Source organism: Molothrus aeneus, chromosome 3, assembly GCF_037042795.1.
Source record: "Molothrus aeneus isolate 106 chromosome 3, BPBGC_Maene_1.0, whole genome shotgun sequence".
NCBI classification, from domain to species: Eukaryota; Metazoa; Chordata; class Aves; order Passeriformes; family Icteridae; genus Molothrus; species Molothrus aeneus.
In genome coordinates, this window is record NC_089648.1 from 56,468,233 (window position 1) to 56,488,700 (window position 20,468).

The window sequence follows — 20,468 nt, forward strand, 5'->3', positions numbered from 1 at the left end:
GTGAGGCTCCGTCCTTGGCCCTGTGCTCTTCAACATCTTTGTAAATGTCTTGGACACAGGACTGGAAGGGATAATGAGCAAGTTCACAGATGATGGAAAACTGGGAGGAGCTGCGGACTCCCTTGAGGGCAGGGAGGCCCTGTAGAGAGACCTCAATAAATTGGAGAGTTGGGCAGTCAGCAACCAAGTGAAGGCCAACAAGGGCAAGTGTCAGATTCTGCACCTGGGGTAGTACATACAGACTGGGAAATGAGAGGCTGGAGACTAGTGCCATGTAAAGGGGCCTGGGGGTCCCGGTAGTGGCAAGTTGAACATGAGTCAGCAGTGCCCTGGCTGCCAGGAGGGCCACCCATGTTCTGAGGGGCATCGGGCACAGCATGGCCAGCCAGGCAAGGGAGGGATTGTCCTGCTCTGCTCTGAGCTGGGGCATGCTCACCTCCAGTGCTGGGGGCGGTTCTGGGTGCCACAACATAACAACGTTAAACTACTAGAGAGCATGCAAAGGAGGCCATGAGGATGGTGAAAGGGCCAAGAGGAGAAGCTGCATGAGGAGCAGCTGAGTCACTTGGTCAGTTCAGCATGGAGGAGACTGAGGACAGACCTCATCCCAGTCTCCAGCTTCCTCATGATGGGAAGAGGAGGGGCTGACACTGATCTCTGTGATGACCAGTGACAGGACCTGAGTGAAGCGCCTGAAGTTGTGTTAAGGGAGGTTTAAGCTGGATATAAGAAAAAGGTTCTTCACCCAGAGGGTGGTTGGGCACTGGAACAGGCAAACCAGGAAAGTGGTCACAGCACCAGCCTGACAGAGTTCAGGAGGTGTTTAGACGATGCTCTTGCGCGCATGGTGTGACTCTTGGGGTTGGTGCTCTGCAGGGGCAGGAGCTGGCCTTGGTCCTTGTGGTTCCCCTCCAACTCAGAATATACTGTCATTTTGTGATTTTTGTCAATGTGTGGACATAATAGCTGATGAAGATGGATATTATTTTGATAATTTGAGTATTTTTATCCATAACATGAAAAATATACACATTTCCCTTTTTTTGACTGGTGGCATATGTTCTTGACATGTGTAGCATTTCTCAGGTGTCCTTTGTTCTGGTATTAGATATTCAGAGATTACAATTTGAAACACAGTCTTGTAGTAAATTGTTCTCACTATAATCAAGACAAGCAAAGATTTTTGTTTCAGGAAATGTAGCTGGTATTTATGGGTTCTCTGAAAAATCTTTCTTAAAATTCAAATTTCTGAAAAGTATTTTTGTGAAAATGGTACCTTCAATGAATAACATCTACATTTTTGTTTAATTTCTGCATGTTTTTTTTCCTAGCTAAACTACATTTTCATTTCTTTTTGCTTGTATTAGTGTTACAGAACAAACAGATACTGGTGATTGAGCAAGGTTCTATTCCATTTTAGGCACCATTAACGGAATTGTTAACCACTTTATGACATTAAGATTTTTGATTTTAGTGATGCTTGAGCAAGAAAGAGGTCAGGTGTCTGTAAATGTGCAGTCCTTGCAGGAAATAAAAAGCTCTGAGAACTGATTCTGTTTGGTTTGGTTGTTGTTGGGGCAGCAAGGAATCTAGAGTTGAGCTGTCTTTGTGGTGGCACTGTCTATTTTGTTTTATAGTAATTTCTCAAGAATAGCACCAAGAACAGGTCTATTTTTTATAAATATTTAATAAGAAATAAAACTTCACAATTGAGTCAAACTTGAAAGTAAGGCACAGAAAGCTGAAAAGCCTTACTCATGACATGCCAGATAATCTAGGAATAAAGCACATGTCTCAAATCTAGGTTTGTAGATATTGGGCTTTACTACTTTCTTTTGCTTACAGAGAAGCAGTTAATAGATATTAATAGAGAAACAGATATTTCTTCACTGACATGTATCTTTGGTTTATGCTTTTATTAATTCTGCATTTATTCAGAATTTTAACATAACTGGTAATACAGTGCGGGCAGTTTCAAGAAAAGAATAAATAAAATTGGCAGGTGCTTACCTTGCATTTTGTTAATGTTTCTTTTAATTTTCTGGGGTTTTTTTTGCCTCTCCTGTATAAATATCTTCCTTTATTTTTGCTTTACATCAGTAGCAGTTAAAAATGAAAAAATCACAGAAACATCACCACAATGTGACTTGATGTAATTAGCTCTTTCTTTTTACTCAGTTGAATGCAGCAAGCTTTGGTTTTGGTTCAGAATGATACGTTTTTCTCTTTCTGTGGACAAATACTTATTTGTTTTCTGTCTTTTTGTGTTGTGATGGTCATTGTGATAGTGGTTACTTCTTAGTGCAAAGTGTGAGAATGCAATTACTGTGCTTTAACTTCTGGTTGTGGTTAATGGACAAATGAAGTTGGGAGCCTTCAGTGACTAACACAACCCAAGCAAAACCAGACAAACTGATACTTTTGGATTTTATTTATAGGGAGAATTCCAAAGAAGAGCAAACTTTCTGAAGTTTAACGGTGATGTACAATATATTTTCATTAGCTTTATATTTCCTCATGTTTTACTGCCATTTATCAGATAAGGCTCTGATGCTTTGATTTTGCTCATTTGAAAATCCATTGTTTATACATTGGTAGCTGAGAAGAAATTTTTATTCCCATCTTCAGTTGGATGTGGTAACTTTTCTGTAACATTACAATTCTCAAATGCCTGCTATAGAGATGAGGACCTCTTGTACTTAATTATACTCAGATATGTTATGCATTCTGTCTTTGACAAAGAAAATGCGTTCTTTTCTCAATGGAAATGTTTGAAATCTGACATGATATATCTTAAATCATGGAAAGTAAATGCGAATTTAAGACTTCCGTGTTTTGGGTAAGAAAAATATATACACAGACTTAGCGAAGTTACTGAATCTTGACACGGAGGTACTGTGTGGGTTTTAGAAAGGAAGTGGCTTATTTCAGGGAAAAATGTGTCACCAGCAATGAAAAGCTTTTTAAAATCCTTTGAAATACATTTTTGAGATTCTCCTCATACATACTGTACACCTACACTGGAAAAAGTGACACTCCAGGCTTTTTCTGAGTTTTCCTTCATGGTCCTGTAACACTAGTTTGGTTTAGTTTTGTTGGGATGAAGTGTAAACCAATACAAAGTCATTTCCATAGTTGACTGTATCATGTATAAAAATTGAGTGTTCTGCTTGAAAGCTAAGAGAACTTGGATGAAACTAAAGATGATTGTGTCCTTTTTAGAACTTTGGGATTCCAGAAGAACCAGAGATCCTGGGGAAACCGTAGCTCTACTTGTTCTTACAGTGTTCTGTCTAAGTCCATTTAGGTCACGGTAAAGATCAACTAGCAACCAAGAAAACTTGGTTTTCTCAGTGTCTTTAGAAGGTAAAGTGAAGAATTTACTAAATTCTCAGATGGGATTGCTGGAGTGTTGGGAATGTATGATTGGAGTCAGATTTTTTAAAAAATCCTGTTTTAAGGATGGATGAATCACTGCTGCTGTAGTGCTATCATGGATCAATTTAAAGATTGTAAATCCTACCTGAAGCTGTACTTCAGGTTGTACCAGAAGAGTACTCAAAGCGAGGGGATGCCATTGGGAATGCTGACATGGGAGTGTTTTGCAGTTGAAAACTAGTGCATTTCAACTCTAGAAACTAGTAAGACATCTAAACATTAGAAGTGGCATATACATATCCAATCCAAAATAGTGGGAGCCAGAGAAGCAGACTAAAATACATTACGTACTGGTAGAAAGGAGCTTGAGTGCCAACAGGAAACCTGGGAAAATTCAGAAAATAAGTTAAAAAGTAAAAGCCAGGATGGTGTAAAACTGCAGGCTTTAAACACAAAATTACTTCACAATGTCTATTTATGCTAAGGGTCTTTCACTACAAATACTGTTCCTTCCCCAGAAAATTTGTGTCAACTATGCAAACTTCATCTCTGTACAGTCTTCTGGATGTGTTTCTTCAGTTTTGTGGATGATTCAGAATTGTAACAAAGCACATTAGTTCCATAGTCTAGTGTATTATGGCACATATATATCAGACATAACAGAAATGCCACCACTTGTGTGCCTCTATTTACACCTGAACTGTTTTCTTCTTGGGTGACAAGATATCACCCATTTTTCATCACCTCAGCTTCTGTGTTCACAGCCTTTCAGTCTTCAGTGAGGACACTTAAAACTATGTGAAGTGCCAGTTTCCTTCCTTCTGTTATACTTGTGATGATTGAAATGGCCATTAAAATTAAAACTCATGAGTCCACTGTCAGAAACTAATGCTTAAAATACCAAAAGCTTGGAAAACTAGCTGACTTTATTGTGGAAAATACTTGTGTCTGCAGAAGTTGTAATGCCATATTGTCAAAGACATGCAAGAGCTTTGACTGGTTGTTGCTTCAGTTCTTTTTCTATGTTTTTTACTGCCTATAGGAGCTCACCCTAAGTGGAAATTTTGTATCTAATTAATTCCAAAATATGAGTTAAAGTTATTTTGGGTACTCCTTGTTGGAGTGCCTGCTGCAACTTTTTGTGGTTTTAGAATCACATTTTCCTATTTTTAATGTTTCCTCTTCCCTATTGCTGACCCACATAAACAGGAAAATGACTAACTTTACTTGTCCACTAGGCAAGATAATGTAACTGTGGTTGAGTTGAAAAAAAAGGAAAAAAGTGCTACCCAAAGGTCTTAAATAAACACTTTTCAAGGCAGCAATGTGCTTTAAATTTTATGCTTTTGGTGCTGTTTTTATGATAACATGTATGCAAACAAACTATTGCAAGATTGTAGGTGCTATCTGTGTGCTTACAGGTGCTACTGTAATTGTGAAGTGTAGAGAAAAACATGAAGGAATGAACTTGAGTTCATGCGAGTTCCCTTCTAAAGTCATGACAGAGTGAAATGCTCTGCTTCAGGCTGGCAAATTAAATTTTTCTCATGTTGATCTGCATCTGATAAGTCTTCCAAAGCTTGTCTAAAACTATAGGCTGTACTTTATTATATTCAATTTTGCTTCTAAACTCAGATATGCAGCTTTTGATAAATCAGTTTGTGTCTCTGAACTATTTTGGCACCAGAGATTAGAACCTCCAGTGTTATGTTTCGCCTTACATCTATATATAGGTTGTTATTTTCTAAATATGGGTCTCTCTTTTTCAGGTTATAGTAATATTAGGTTTTAATTTTTTCTAGTCTTGATTAAACAAGTTCATCTTTGATAATGCTGGAAATCAGATAAGTTTGGCTGACACCATATGAGTTCATAGGAAAATATGGAATAAATAAATTTTCAAAGTAATAATATATATAAGTATTGCAAGTATAGATAAGTAATGTAGATAATGTAAAACATGGTATAGTTAAAATGAGAAAGCATTCTTATGCTGAAATGTGGTGCTACTTTTATGATTTTTTTCCTAAATTTTAACACAGAAGAGGTAGGGTTTTAAAGTTGAATTTCATGTTTCTCAAATGTATGCTGCTGTGCATGTCAAGTAGCTTTTTTGTACCTTGTTTACTTCAGTTTGGCCAGTATCTACGCTCTTCCTTGCAGTGGTTTCCCTGATAAATTCAATTAGAGCTTAATTCTATGATTTTGTATCAGTTAGCCACTCAAAGGCCTACTTGCAACTAAATCAACAAATTAATGGTAGGTTCTCTAAATCCTTAGCAATGTTCAGTGTTGCATACATAATATATTCCTCAGGGAAATATATCTTTCTGGTATATAATCTGTTGTAACTAAGTGTTTGTACAAACTGCACAGTAATGGTCCAGGAAAACTTCATGGCTTTTCAGATAGCTTAAGATTAGTCTCTAAATTTGTAGTAATAGTTGTGTGAACTTTCTTCAGTTATATATTTTCTGCTAGTATGTTGGTTTTGATACTGTGGAGGTTCTGGACTGCAGATACATTAAATACCTTTGATCAGCCTACTGCATTGATGCAGCTTAAGTCTGTCTTGCAAGTTAAATTCAGAGATCTTTAACAGTTTCACACCTAGCATTTGAATATTCTTTGGATTACCAGTAAGATACTTAAATAGGAAAGAATGCTGAAGTTGTTTGGTTTTTTTTTGTTTGGTTGGTTGGTTGGTTTTTTTTTTTCTTTGTATTTTTATTAGCCATGGCTTCCTTTTCATTTCTGCCCTTCCTCAAATGTACTCTATTTATGAACAGGACAAGATGACAGTGTGGCGAACTATTTATGTTTATTTAGGGAATGAGTAGGGTGCTTTCCATTAGAATTAAAGGAAGTAGCAAAAGTAGCTGTTGAATGAAACCTGTTGATTTTACAGTGAAGACATATAGAAAATTTCACAAAAACGAACTAGAAGAAAATTATGTGATAGTAAAGTATGACTTAGTAGTATCAAACTTCTTTATCTGAGAGTTTCTAATTCAAGCTTTGAGAATGTGGTCATCCTCTCCTGCAGATATATTTGGTTATTACTTGTCTTTGGTTAAAGATAGCTACTGTTGAGTAGGCTTGTGTGTGTGATAATTGAACTTACATTTGTGTAGCACTGAGGACAAAACTGAGATTGCACTCTTTTTTTCCAAAAGGCTGGAGCTGCTCGTGCAAAAAAAAAGTGTCCTTTACAGCACAGGAATATCTGCCAAGTCTACCAGCAAGAGATACTAGTGGTGGTGTAGCTAGTTATATCAGAAAAGCTGAGCTTTGAGTGCCAGTAGTAAGATAGAATAAAATACTGGTTCACCAGCATCGTTATGAGCAGTCATGGTCTCTTCCAGTTGTGAGCAGTCACATGTGGAATAGCACATTATGTTATGGACAAATTACCAAGAACTAGCAGATATGAGTGTTACTGGACTTGAAGCCTCATTTCCCTTTGTTTCTCTTCTGATGTTCCACCATGAATGGCAAATAGTATTGAGAGGGGAAGATGTTTAAAGTGGTATCTAATAAAAAATAGGGGAAGCATTCTGCTAAATAATACCACATTGTGAAATGTAATCTCTAGTAGGGAATTGTAGATTTTGAGCATATTATAACATATTGATGGTGCACCTACAACCTTTGGTTTAATGATGTAAGAACATCATTAATAAATAATGAAAATAAATTTAAGTGAAAATAAAATTAAGCTGGAAGGAGGAAATCTTAAGTGTTTTCTCCTGGTATTATGTTTTTAAAATTGAATGCCTCTAGAGGACTTAAGCTGTCCCATCTACATATAAATAATTTGTAAATCTAATAAAAAAATTATTTTAGGCTGAATCTGATATAAGAAAAAGTGTTAAACTTTACTTTGCTTTTCTGAAATTTCTAGGGAAGAATTGTGATCCTGCAGTTATTTTTTTAACCTCCCCACTTAATATGTTGATGTTGAGTAATAATGCAAAATTGAACCAAAAGCATGACACCTCATCCCTTAATTGGAAATCTTGGAACAGTTAAGGTGGGGAAGAGTAGGTTGATCAATATTAGTCTTATTGGAGAAAAAATGCAAAGGAGAAACAGCACCTTGTTAATTATTTTTCATGGTTCTCTTAAGTGTTTTTGCTTCATTATTTTACATTTAATCCTATTACAAGAAGAGTGTATGTTCACTCAGAATGTTTCCTTTGAACAGATTGTGGGAAATGTTTAATTTGACCTAATTTGCATGTGCAAAGATCAATGTATTTTAGTTCCTTTTGTGTCTGATTTGTTCTTTCTTAACATTTACTCTTTCTGAATGGTATAAATTTGAACATTTTACATTTTAGCTTCCGAGTGATTATTCAAGTGGCTTTTAGATGTATGCATTTAACTGAGATTCAAGATTAGAGAGATTAACTGAGATTAAAGATTCAATTTTTAAAAATAAACTCAGTTAATCTATTATTTAACTTTTTACAAGGTTATGCATTTTCAGTAGCTGCCTAAATTTTGGATATTAACAGATTAGTTGGAATAAGAGATTTTGGGTAAGAGACTAGTTGCAATAGCAAAAGAGGTAGGATTTTCAAGTTACAGTACCTTTGAGCTATTCTGTTTTGTACAACTGTAAATACCATTTCTTCTACTCTATTGTATTTGATTACATCTCTGGTGATTAGGAGCCTATCAGCTCCTAGGTCTGGGAGTTATGTATTGGCACCTGTCACCAATCAGAGGTACCTTTTCCACCATTCATGTGTATCATTAGTTAATGTAAGCTATTTATAGTACTTAGATATTTACCGTATGTAAATTTACATTGAAAGTGAAAATTCCATTCATTGAAAATGAAAATTCCCATTTTCTTGGGGACATAGGGGCAGGCCCTGTTCTGCTAGATTGCTTTAAAAAGTAAGAGCAAATATTAGGTGTAAGATCTTAGCTCCTATTTCACTTCTTATTCTTGGGTTCACTAACAGCTTTGCATAGAGCACAGCTGTTTCTGAAGATGAGCTTAGAATGTCAGTCTTGTGTTTTACTGGGTTTATCTTCACTGGAGCCTGCCTTCCAGCATCATTACTTCCATTCTGGTTAATACTGTCAGCTTTTTCCTTGTCAGTTTCCTCAATTTATTAAAATTGCTCCTGATCAAGAAACCCAAACACTAAACATTGTCTTTTGGCAGTTTGGAAAATTACTGTGTCTAATTTACTTGATCAAAGTAATACCTTTTAATGATTTTTATTTTGGGATTTAAAATAACACACTTGTTTTCACTGTATTAGAGAGAGGTATTTTGTTGATAATGATTTCTTTTTTGTGTTCTTGTATCTAATTGTAGTTTTTAATACAGAGAACCATAATACTCTTTAGTACATTTTTTTATATTATGACTATTTAGAATATTATTTATGTTTCACAAGAAAAAGAGTTCTGGAACTTTATTAATCTTTGTTCCTTAGTATCTCTTTCCACTGTAGCAGTTTTCTTTCTTAGTGAAAGCAGCACAAGGCCCTGAAGCAATTCTTCTTGAGTTCAGATCTCCACTATGGCTATGGACTGTGGAATTCAGGAGGCATTTTAGTATTTGTAGCAAAAATGCAACTAAGGTTTGCTTTGAGTTCTGTATATGAACAAATAAATACTGAACACAAAGATGATTTTGAACTGAGGCTCACACCCAAAGCTGGTTAGGAGTTATAGTGAGATGCTTTTTAGTGGGAAGGTTGTCTCTTGCTTAAGTACTGGAAGAAAGCCCCCCAAAACATCAAGAGTCTGAACATTTACTGTTGTGTGGGTGATACCCATATCATCCACAGTTTCTGTCAGGTATAGTAAAGACTTTGTACTTAGTTTTGCCACATCCCTGAAAAGTACCCTAACTACTGGCTTGGGAAGATGTCTCCATCTATGTTGAGTAGGAGGTGATGAGCATGGCAAGGATGATCAAGAAGTCCGTTTTATCAAACCAAAGCAAAACCCCTTGAAATACAAACTGCTTCATATAATGTACTTCCATCTATTCAGTTCCATTTCTGCTGGCAATCCTATACCTCCACTCCTACTCTCTTTACCTGGAATGAAATTCTAGTAAATACTATTTTCCCTTTATCTTCATTATAGGTAAAGCATTCAAAATGGGAGTATTTGGCTGACATTTTGTAAAATATGTAAGTAGAATATGTCTATGCTTTTGTCTTTTTAAGGGGAAAAAACCCACAAACTGAAAGGGGACATTTCTGAGGATTTCCTGTTTGATTGCCATAAACTTGCAAGCAGAAGTGCAAAAGTCAATGTCAGTCAGTGAGTTTCGCCCTTGTACTCATGAACAACTCCTAGATTTTTTGATTAAATACATTTGTATTTCAATTTACAGTAGGGGATGGGTGTTTGTGTGCACACAGTATTATGAGTAATTGCTGTACGGCTGGACCTTGTTTTGTTTTTCTTTTTTTTTAAAAGACTTATACTCACTCAATCTGTTGAACACTTGCTTCTTTAAAATCACATCTTACATAAGCCCCTGAACTGCTTTTTTCATTATCAAAAATTTTTGATATGTGATTAGGCTTTTTGCCTTCTGAAGCCACCCCCTCTGAAATGTGCCTTGTGCTGTATGCATTGCCAGCCCCAAAGTCATGGAGAGGATCTGGTGTGATTGTAATGTCACCAGCAGAGTGAGAGGGTTGAGAATTCAGAGAACCTAAATTTAAATAAGGTTTTAGCTAGTCCTGCCTACAAGTTCTCACCACACAAAATTTTTGCATTTTTCTGGACCTTAAAACTGCTAGAAATATTTACAGCTTAAACAGTTGTGTAGGGCTAGTAAATACATTTTCTTCTGCAACTTTAAAAGGCTATCTCATTAAGTTTCTGGAGAAAGTTTGAAAATTTGCAGAATGGTTGTGGAAAAGCTGAACAAATGTAAGATGATTTTACTTTTTAAATAGTGTCAGATTGCTTCTATGTTTTTTGTGTTCACTGTTCTTAAATTTCTGTTTCATACTGAAGTAGTTTTAGTGCATAAATAAAAGTTGTGGATCAGGAAAGCTTTCTTTTTGTAAAATGCCTTGCACTCCTTCAATACAATCAACAGGAATGTACTTGCATAAATAATGTCAACATGTAAAGAGTATGATGTTTCTGAATTATCTGAATGATGTGCAAATAGCACCATCCTCTGGCATTATAACAGTAGTTATGAATTAAACCTGAAATTGCTATTTGTTATTTTTGGAAATTTGATACAATTGTAATAGAATGTACATACTGTACTTTCAGTTTTACATACTCATTTTGGGCCAAGGTTTAACAGAAATTCTGGTAATTTGCATGGAATCTGTGTTCTGTTCAATTATGTGACTGGGTAAAGGGGATATCTTTTTAGGGTTATCCTGCCCATAGTGCTGACTCTGCTCTTTACATGACCATTTATGGTAGGAAGTTGCACTTCAGAAATATCAGACTGAGCTTTTTGTAAATCTCACTGAAAGACAGTTCACAGTCATTTAAGAAAAATTCGTTGAGTTAGAAAACACCACCAACGACTTATGGTTGTGTATTTGGGGGAGAGTAAAGGTGCTGTTGCAGAACAACTGCAAATATCTAATAAATTATTTTTGCAGGAGATCGTAGCTTCAGTTACGGATTGAGAATGGGTATTGTTGGCATTGCTAGAATGCAGAGCAATACACCTCCCACAAACTGGGTTTCAATAGTTACAGGATGAGTTGTGCTGAGTTACGGTCATGTGAAGGGCTGAATTTTAGTCCATTGAACTATAAGCAGTAGGTATGAGAAATATCACAGGGACATCCTTTTGAAAAACTTGGTGGATGAGAAAGTTGCTGTTTTGATAGTTGAGTTCCTCTTGGACCTTTACATGTCGGAAACATCAAAAGGAGACAGCTGATGCTTGGGTTCTCTCGAAAGGAAAACACGCACCACTCCCCAGTCTGCCCTTCTGCACAGGAGAGCTCTGTTCTTTTACAGGGGAGGTGTTGGCTTAGTCAAACTGGAAATCTTAAGAGTTTTGCTATAGCATCAGTGCCTGTCTAACAGGCACTACTTCCCCTAACAGATGAACCATGAATGCAAACCAGACTAATTATCCATATTTCTGGAAAGACTGTACCAATGGTCTATGTATAGAACTGGTCTGTGCATTTCTTTGCCGTCGTGTGTTGCTTAAACATAACTTCATAAAAATTGGAACGTTGATTTAAGCATGAAAATACTAAGATATACAAGTATAAGTTGTGAAAATGCTGAAAGCTCCTAGTAGTAATAGACATGAGTAAAATCTTTTATATTAGAATATACACTGTTCTCTGAGGTGTGTTTCTGGCAACATTAGATATTCTAAATTATATGTACACCATTCGATGGAATGATTGCAGTAAAGAGTCACTTGGAAAAAATAGTTTTAATAGGTAACATTAATTTTGTGCTGCTTGCAGGCTTGAATGTGTGTAAATTAAATAAGTCCTGATGGCCAGAAAATTCTCACAGGAAGATGTTTCAGGTGAGAAGAGCAAGAGAAGGCAGCTGTAATTGACTGCTGGATTCTGTATCATCTGGCTTCATTTGGGGAGGTAGTATTGATGGCAAGAGATGTGGTGAACTCCAGAAATTTTGGCTGTGTTTCAAACAGGAAAGAAAATATGTTGTTGCCACTTCAACTTGATCTAACATACATGTCTGTGTCCTTCTAATCCTCTAACTTATTCAGTTGTGTTCAGTTTTTTTGTTGAATTTGTCTTTGTGCCCTAAACACAGTATTTTATTTATTTCCTGATGTCATTCCACATTTTTTATTGCAGTTCCATTTTTTCTACTTGATAATTTCAATCTCCTTATCTAGCAATTCCCAGTTTCCCACCTATTTTTCCAATAATTGGCCATTATTTTCCATGTTTGCTCTTTTCCAGACATACTTTGCATTTGCTTTTAGTTCTGCTCAATTTCTGCTTCCTTTGTTTGTGTTTAGCTTTGCATGTAACTTATCATTGCATATATGGTCTCTTACTTTCTCCTTATACACAGTTTTTCCTCAGGGTAGGTTGTTCACTAATAACTGTCATTTTGTTTTTTTCATGCTCACTCTATCACTCTGTTTCATCTTCTCTGCTTGACTGGTTTTCATTCTTCTAGTCTTCATCTGTTCTTGATAATCTATGTGTTTTACTGCTTTGCCAGTTCTCACTACATGGTTTTCTTCTCTTGACCTCCAGTTTTGTTTGTTTTTATGATGTATTCAGGACAGATTTATGCCTCCCATTTATTGTTGTGGTAGGAAACTATGGAGACCACAGGAGAGGTAGAATTTGAATTCAGGTGACACTGTTGTGTCCTGCCTGGACAAAAACAGTTTTAGCAGCTACATACTGAATGTTGATGAAGTGTTTCAGGGATTTAGTTTTTAAAACTTAAGCCATAAGAGCATGTGCAAACTGTTTGCTAAGGCAAAATCAAGTGGATTTTCAGAATGTGGAAAGATCACTTGATGGATTTAGTTTATGCAAATAATACCTTCCTTAGATGCCATTTTTAAAAACCCTCTGTTCTATCTTTTATCTTCCAGTTTGTTTGTTCTCCCTGTTTGGAAGTAAAAAAAACCCAAAAAAGTCAGCTCCAGGCAGGAGCCTCACTTGAACAAATTAATTTTTGGACTACTGATGTCAACTTGCTGAAAACTGCAAACATTGAAAGAAAAGCCAGAGAGGTGAGGAGTGCCAGCTGGCTGTAGCAGGCTGCCAGCCCTTCTGACTGTGGCTGCTGCACTCACAGTTATTGCAGCTGCATGTAGTGAAGCAAACTTTTCTGGAACTTCAGTCTTGGGATAGCAAGTTGTGGATCCCAGAAAACTGGTCCATGACGGACAGACTCAGGAATATCACCACTCAAGAACCTGCAGTATCTCTCTTCCCTCTTGTTGTATCAAACCTTAAGAACAAACCAAAAAATTCATGTAGTGAGGTGCAAGTGAATATTTTTATTTTCAGCATTTTTCAGTGAAAATGCCTACTCTGAATTACATGAAAAAAAAATCATATTCACCCTCTGAAACTTTGCAGAGAAGGTAATAGTTTTAACAATGAGACCAAGTTACCTGGAAAGCCCCTGACTGTGGTTTCTATTAGGAAATAACCTTTCTTTTAAAAAGAAAAAGTTCAGGGTTCTTGTTTGGAGAATTGTTTTCAGTAATATCTTTAGAATGGCTGTGTCTCATCACTGGGTGGTGACTTAGCAAGTTGTCTTTTCTATTATTTTGGACTGTTCCATTGTTTTTGGAAGTGCTGTGGATGTTCAGTAGCATCCACTTGTATGTTGCAGTTTATGGTAGCATAATGTCATATGGTTTTCTAAAAGTGGCTGTTTTGAACCAGTTTAATTTAGGTACTAAAGTTTGGAAGAATGGAAGAAATTCTGTAAGTTGAAGTTCTCACATCATGCAGACTTTTTTATGTACTGGTGGTACATTGTTAAGAGTCTTGGAGTTCTGACAATGTTCTCAGAATTGTGATATGTTGGTAATACTAATACAAGTACCAGTGCCACTGGTGATAGTGTACTCCATCCCAGGGCAAACTTAACTAACTGCAAGTTACCACTATAACCTACAGCATTTTGTAGAATTCATGAGTGCCAAATAATTCAGTTTAATTATGAAACCAAAACAAATTATTTTCAGTAGCATATCTCTAATTTGACAAGTTTTGATATTTCTTTATGTTATTTTTTTCCATGTGCTTTGACATTTGAAGAGATAAAAAATAAAATTCTACCATTTTTAAGGCAAATTAAAAAAAAAATCATGTCTTAAAACTCGTGAGGTTTGTGGCATAAATAGAAAAATGTAAAAATTTGAAGTTTTTCAGGTGAGTTGTCTGACAGGGTGGATTTATTAGATATTAATATAAACCCAGATATGTGTGGTCAAACAGGTGATACATGGTTCTGAGCATTAAATTTTGTGTGATCGTGTAGGTGTCTACATCTGGCTGACTCACTCATGCATAGTCTATATTTGAAGTATTTTGACAATTACAGGGTCTTAAAATTAGTTTAAAATCATAGCAGAGCATATAGGAAGGGAAGTGTATTATCTTGAGAGGAGCCTTGGTTATTAATTCTGCTTTTCAGACAGAACTGTTTCTCATGACATGTGCACCAAGCTCATGACATGGTGCACAAAACCAGTGCCCTGTTTTCTTTGATGTAATTGGTGGCTATTGCTGTACAATGAGCAGACAGAGGTGTAAGTGACTTGTTTGTGGTTATATAGAAAGTCTGTAGCAGAGGAAAGGATGCAAACCGTATCTTGTAGATTAGAAAGCATGGTGTTGCATGTGTGTTTTTTCTCATGGCAGTGCTGGTTTAGACAGCATTAGGAGGACCTGCTTAAGTAACTTTATTCTGTCTGTCAAGTGTCAGTTAAATGTAAGATTCTTATCCCTATTCAAAATTGAAATAGTACGCAGCTGCCTTCAAGTGCACATTCAATTTTGAAAAGAGAAGAATCAGTATAAGCAATAAAAATGTCAAAAGCATGCAAGTGAAAAACTAATAGCAAGCTGTCTACAGATGATTGGAACATAATTCCTTTGAAGGTGTGATCCTTTGCCAGTGCTTATATACCACTAGTAGTTGGTTTGTGAGTAGACAAGGATTTATTTAAATGGAATTGCCATCTGAAAAAGCATAAGCTCAAGACATGCCTGTCTTGACATTTGTCTTTGTTTTTCAAGCTGAATTCAGGCACTTGAAACGTTATGGTTCATTGTATCAGAAACAGGCTTCTCTATGCAGTGGGCTAGTTGAGTGTAGAGGTTTAGTGCCAATTTACTGTTGGGTAAGAAAGACTACTTGGGAGGAGAAGCTTCTGTGTATAGGAATTGAGAGCAGTGGCATTTTTTTACAGCTTTTGGAAAGATATGGTCATCTGGACAAAGCGTGGCTTTAAATACCCAGTGCTAGTGTGCATTTCTCTAAATATGCCAATATCCATTTGGTATCAATGTGTCTTTTTTGAGAGAGTGGCTGTTTAACAGATTCCTCTTTTCATTCACCTCTGAACTACCTGGGAGCAGACTACACTGTCAATCAACTCTTCCATTTACTGAAACCTTCCATACCTCCAACAGAATTAGAAAAAAGATTAATTTTTATCTTCCTGTTATTTTCAATGTTAAGTATCAAAATTGAAAAAAGGACTTATCAAGCCTGTTATGTTTGATTATGTGGCCAGAGTAATCTTTTGATTTGTTTGTACAGATTTTTTACAGGTACTGCTTACAACCAGTTTTAGAAAAGGAATCCAGAGGGAGTTGCTCACAGTAAAGGGAGGTGGTTGACTAAATCTATGTATTTCTACTGTTTCATCTTGAGCATCTAGAGAGACTGTGTTCAGTTTTAAAGACTATCCCAATGTTTTACTTCCTTCCCACATATGTATTTGTCTATGTCATCATCATATTTATCAGCCTGCAGGTAGTTTATTGTGCCATCAGATTTTGGGGTTGTATTGCTAACAATTTTGAAGTTATATCAGGTGTCATTAGTAATACTTTTTGAGTAAGTCTTAACAGACTTTTGAATTAAGTCAGAAGACCAACTGGCAGTCACAGGAAAGGTAAAACCACAGTCAAGAATAAGAGAAGAGGACTTTGTCAAGGTGTCATACACTCCAGTTGTATTGGAGTAATGGCAGTAGAGTCTGTTCCCTTTGTAGTTAGGCTGATCCCAGTTTAATACTGAGCCTAGGTTGATCAGTACACTTTTAGTTTTGTAGTAGTGTTTGACTTGTAGCTACAGTGTGCTTTAGCCTTGGTACTCTGATGTCAGTGCAGTCTAAGTACCAAATACCTCTCTGGAAGCTACTTTCCTTAAAATAGGCTAGAAGTTTGGGGTTCTGAACATTCTGAATTGTGAGAACTATCATGCTGATGAGCTTTTAAGATTTTACTTTTTTATTTTCAGTTTTAATTTTTATGATTTATAAATGTATACTATGTGTTTCTGTAGAAGGAAAATTTTTTAATTTTCCTAGTGTTATGTCAATCAGTGCATTTACTTTTAGTGATACACTTAGATTTATTTCTTGCAATGCTTAGAGTAGTGAAATTTAATGAAGTATTGGGACTTCTTTTGGAGTTTGTGAAAGATGTATCTCTTTTTATTTTATCTGTACTCTTGAGTTAGGAAATGTATTGCCATTGAATTACCTAAGTATGTGTTTGAGAATGTCCAAGAGGCAGTAGGTATGAAGAACTTTATGAAGGCCTTCTTGGTAAAAATCTGTATATCCTTGTAATCCTTTCCCTTCAAAGTTGATTTTCCACAGCTGCTCTTGTCCTAATCAGATTGGGATTACTGTTTCTATGTTTTTTTCTGGGTTTGTAGTACGCTTCAGCTGCCATAGGGTACCCTGCTTGTAGATTAAGAAGTGTTTTAAGAATTGTATCAGGTTTGTGCATTGACTTCCTTTTAGTTCCAAGGTGCAATTTAAGGATTTGCATGCAATCTGTTAAGTGCCGAATAGCTTTTGCTTTGCCTGCTAGAGCAGATAAGAATTTATCATGCAGTTTTCTCCGGTTCCCTATAGATTAGATAGTGAAGTATACTCCTTTCCCAGCCTTCTGTCCTTTGTAATGAAGCCATAATTATTAATCTTTAATGGCGCCTGCAATGCATAAAAGACAGACTTGGTCCTTATCTCAAATGTTCTGCTTGATTTTATTGTACTTGGTTATAAAAACATTGAAGGCTGAAAATTGTATTTGATGCTTCTATCAGTAGTGTTACTAATAATTCTTGCCTTGCCTTTTCATCTGTATGAATGTCGCCATTCTTGGATTATTTCTATGGTTTGATTTGTCTTTATATGATCCCAGTCTGCTTCCTTGCCCCACCTCTACTTTAGTATTTATTTATTTATATAATTATTTATTATTGTTATTGTTACTTATAAAACTGAAATATATATAAATAAAGAACTACCCAAATTGTCAGCTTTAATGGACTATTATTTTACTTTCTCTCGTTCTTTGTGATTTTAATTTTGTATCTTCTTCAACTTGTAGTGTTTCCTAAGTTCTAGTTTTAAGGCTTTTTCTTCTGTCTCAAGTAATCCATTTGTTGAATGTGTTAAGTCTCCTTGTACAATTTAATTTCGAGTCTGTGTCAAACACTACAGCATTTTTGTACAGAGTAAAGCTTAGTTTTGGAATTGATTGGAGAATATGTGTTTTGTAAATCCTTTGACTTTTGGACTAATAGATTGGAAGTTATTTTCAAGTTTTATAATACTAATGATTGTCTTTTCTTTCAACTAGTCTTATTTCAATTTAATTGTGTTATTTGTAATTATTAGTTCCTTGTAGCCAGATTTCAAACATGGTATTTTCTGAGAATTATTTTTCCTAATTTTGTTTCTTATTTGTGTGCAACTATTCATGAACCACATACAGATGATTTCTTGCAGAGAGATCTGCAGGTGGCATATAAATAAAATTAGTATCAGCAGATAAGACAAATGAGGGAGATGAAGACCAAGTCATCAGATAAATAAGAATGTCCCCATCTCTATTGTGATTATTTGCTTTTTTGGTTTGCTGTTGTAGACATGTCTGTGGTATTCTGCTTCCTTGCCTGAAATCTTCAGCAGCCTTGACCGCAACCATTTATGTAACCTACAAACCAATTTGATCTTGTGGTTTAAAGGTGTAGCCGTTGTGCTTTAGAAGGAAGTGAAGCATTAACATAAACGAGTAAGGCCAAATGGCTCCAATAGTTCATCCTAATGTAGTGTATCTAAAATACTTGAAAGAGTAACTTGGTATTCACTTGACTCTTGATTATCCAAACTGGTCCAATACCGGAAGAGTAGTGGCATTTTTCTAGTTTTCAGATACACTTGTAGGTAAAGCGTGTTTAGAAATTGCAGCTTAATTCTGAATTTGGATTATTTTTTTGCTTTGTCATATGTGTAACATCCTTCAGAATACAATGTGCAGCAGCTGTCACAAATACTGTAATACAGGAAGTTTTTTCCTTGAAAGAAGAAGGGATCCTAAAATAACAGCAAGGGAACTGTGCAAAGAAAATGTCTAGTTTACTTCTTTTATATAAACACCTCCTCTGCCGAGTAAATAATTTATCTTTTTTTTACAGCTTGATAAGAAACTAATAGTGCTATTAGTTGTGCAACTAGTTTCACAAAACTAAGAATGAACTTTAATTGTGTTTTCATTTAAGTTATGGTAAAAGTTAATACCTTTAAGTAATTAAGTTACTCAGTTCTGGTAATTACTTCTAAATAACCTTGAAATTAGCTAGCTTTGGAGTATTGCTTAGCTTCTTGAGTGTAATTCAGTATGAGACAACTCTGTTTTCAGGTTTCGGGGAAGGCCTTGCAGCCCACACTTAGCTGGTGCTGCTGCTAGTATTCTCTGAGTTGGACATATTTTTTTGCTTTACAGTGTTAGCAATATTAAGGCAAAAGAAAAACTCTAAAGAAGAATTAATCCAATCATCTAGCGAGCAGCTGCAAACTCTTTCTTTATCTCGTGTTGTGTGAAATGCTTCTGGCACCCTGCAGAGCTGCTTCTAGTATAGCTCTTGCATAGTGTAGGTGTCATGTGAATGCTTGGAGATAGAGGTGAGATTTTCACAATAGATCTAACTGTAGATTTTATGATTAATTATGTAATATATGCACATAAGACACTGAAATGTGAGTGTTGGTCACAAAGGACTGGTATTGTTGGGTTGGAGAGAAGTAATGGAACTTGTTAAACTTTATATTTAATACTTGTTAGTCACAACCTTAAGTTCAAACTTACTTTTTGTCTATTACTAGGAAAAACAAGGGATTCCCAGTCAGCCAGAATGGAATCTGAAATTGTGCCAAAAATTGCCAAAATGACAGTGTCTGGAAAGAAACAATCTATGGGATTTGAAGTTCCATGGTAAGCCAAGCCCTCATAGATCAAGGTACATCAGCAGCTCTTTTTTCAGACTGATGCACCTGTAGCAAGTTTTCATATTTTTTTTTTCTATTTTTCACAGCAGTTCTAGTGTCGCTCTTCAGAACTAACCATCTCAGCTTCTTGTTTGACTCAGAATTACTTTCAGAAGATGGTACCTCACGTTTTGAATTTAACAAATCCTTTCACTATGAATAGTGCATAGAGATATCAGGTAGTCAGATTATTTAAACATCCGCTTCATAGAATACTGAACTTTCTTGGTGTTCGTTTATTTTAAATTTAGTCCTATAAGTGGAATTATGAAATCAATAAATCTTAACTGTAATTGCTTGTTCTTCAAAGGAAGTAATGTATTTAAGAATAGTTGATGGGGAAAACAATCACTTATGGCTAAACCATGCCTTCCTCTGCAGCTTTTATTAACTTTAACAGGTGTCCAGGGTACAACTGTTGTAGAGTTTGGTCCTACTTGTGCTATAGCTAAATTAATGCTTCTAATTTTATCCTGACTTGGAACTGTTAAGGGGGATGTCTCATGAGAGCAAGAAGACAGACATCTGAATCAGAGTCTACCTACAGCAATAGCCAGCAGTGAATAGTTTAAGAAATATACAAGAACAGGGCATGTATGTTGGGAATATGGTCCATGACATATCATGGAGTAGTGTTCTGTGGTTCCCCACAATTTTTATTTATTTTTTGGTTTTGTCTATTTCTATTAAGAATGGTTAATGTCTTTTTCTTACTTAGGTACCCTTATTCTGTTTTGAACCCAGTCTTAAAATAGCTATCTAATCTGTGGCAAGAAATTCCACAGTTCATCCTGAGGTCAAAAAATTCTCAAGTGTAAGTGTCAACATCGCAACCTCATCCTGCAGTGTTTGTAATTCTGATCTGGAAAGCATTCTTGGAAGTAAGAGGGCGGCATAGTCTTTTTCTTACAGTATCTTGTGCATGTTTGATAACTGAGTGGAAATCAAGCAGTTTGATCTACTTAAGCACATTTAATGCAAGGTGTGAAACTGATGTCATTATTTGTTTATGCTACCAAATATCACTGCTAAAAGACATCACCTTCATTTAATCTCCTTAGATGCAATA

General features: G+C 35.8%; 1 protein-coding gene across 2 annotated transcripts in view; it reads left to right on the forward strand.

The window, feature by feature from the left end:
- HBS1L (HBS1 like translational GTPase) overlaps positions 1-20,468 on the forward strand; it is a 59,026-nt gene that overhangs the window by 14,354 nt on the left and 24,204 nt on the right. For both annotated transcript variants that reach the window (XM_066546987.1, XM_066546989.1), the window contains exon 5: positions 19,238-19,346. In XM_066546987.1, the coding sequence (XP_066403084.1) occupies positions 19,238-19,346 (109 nt within the window). The remainder of the gene's footprint in view (positions 1-19,237; positions 19,347-20,468) is intronic.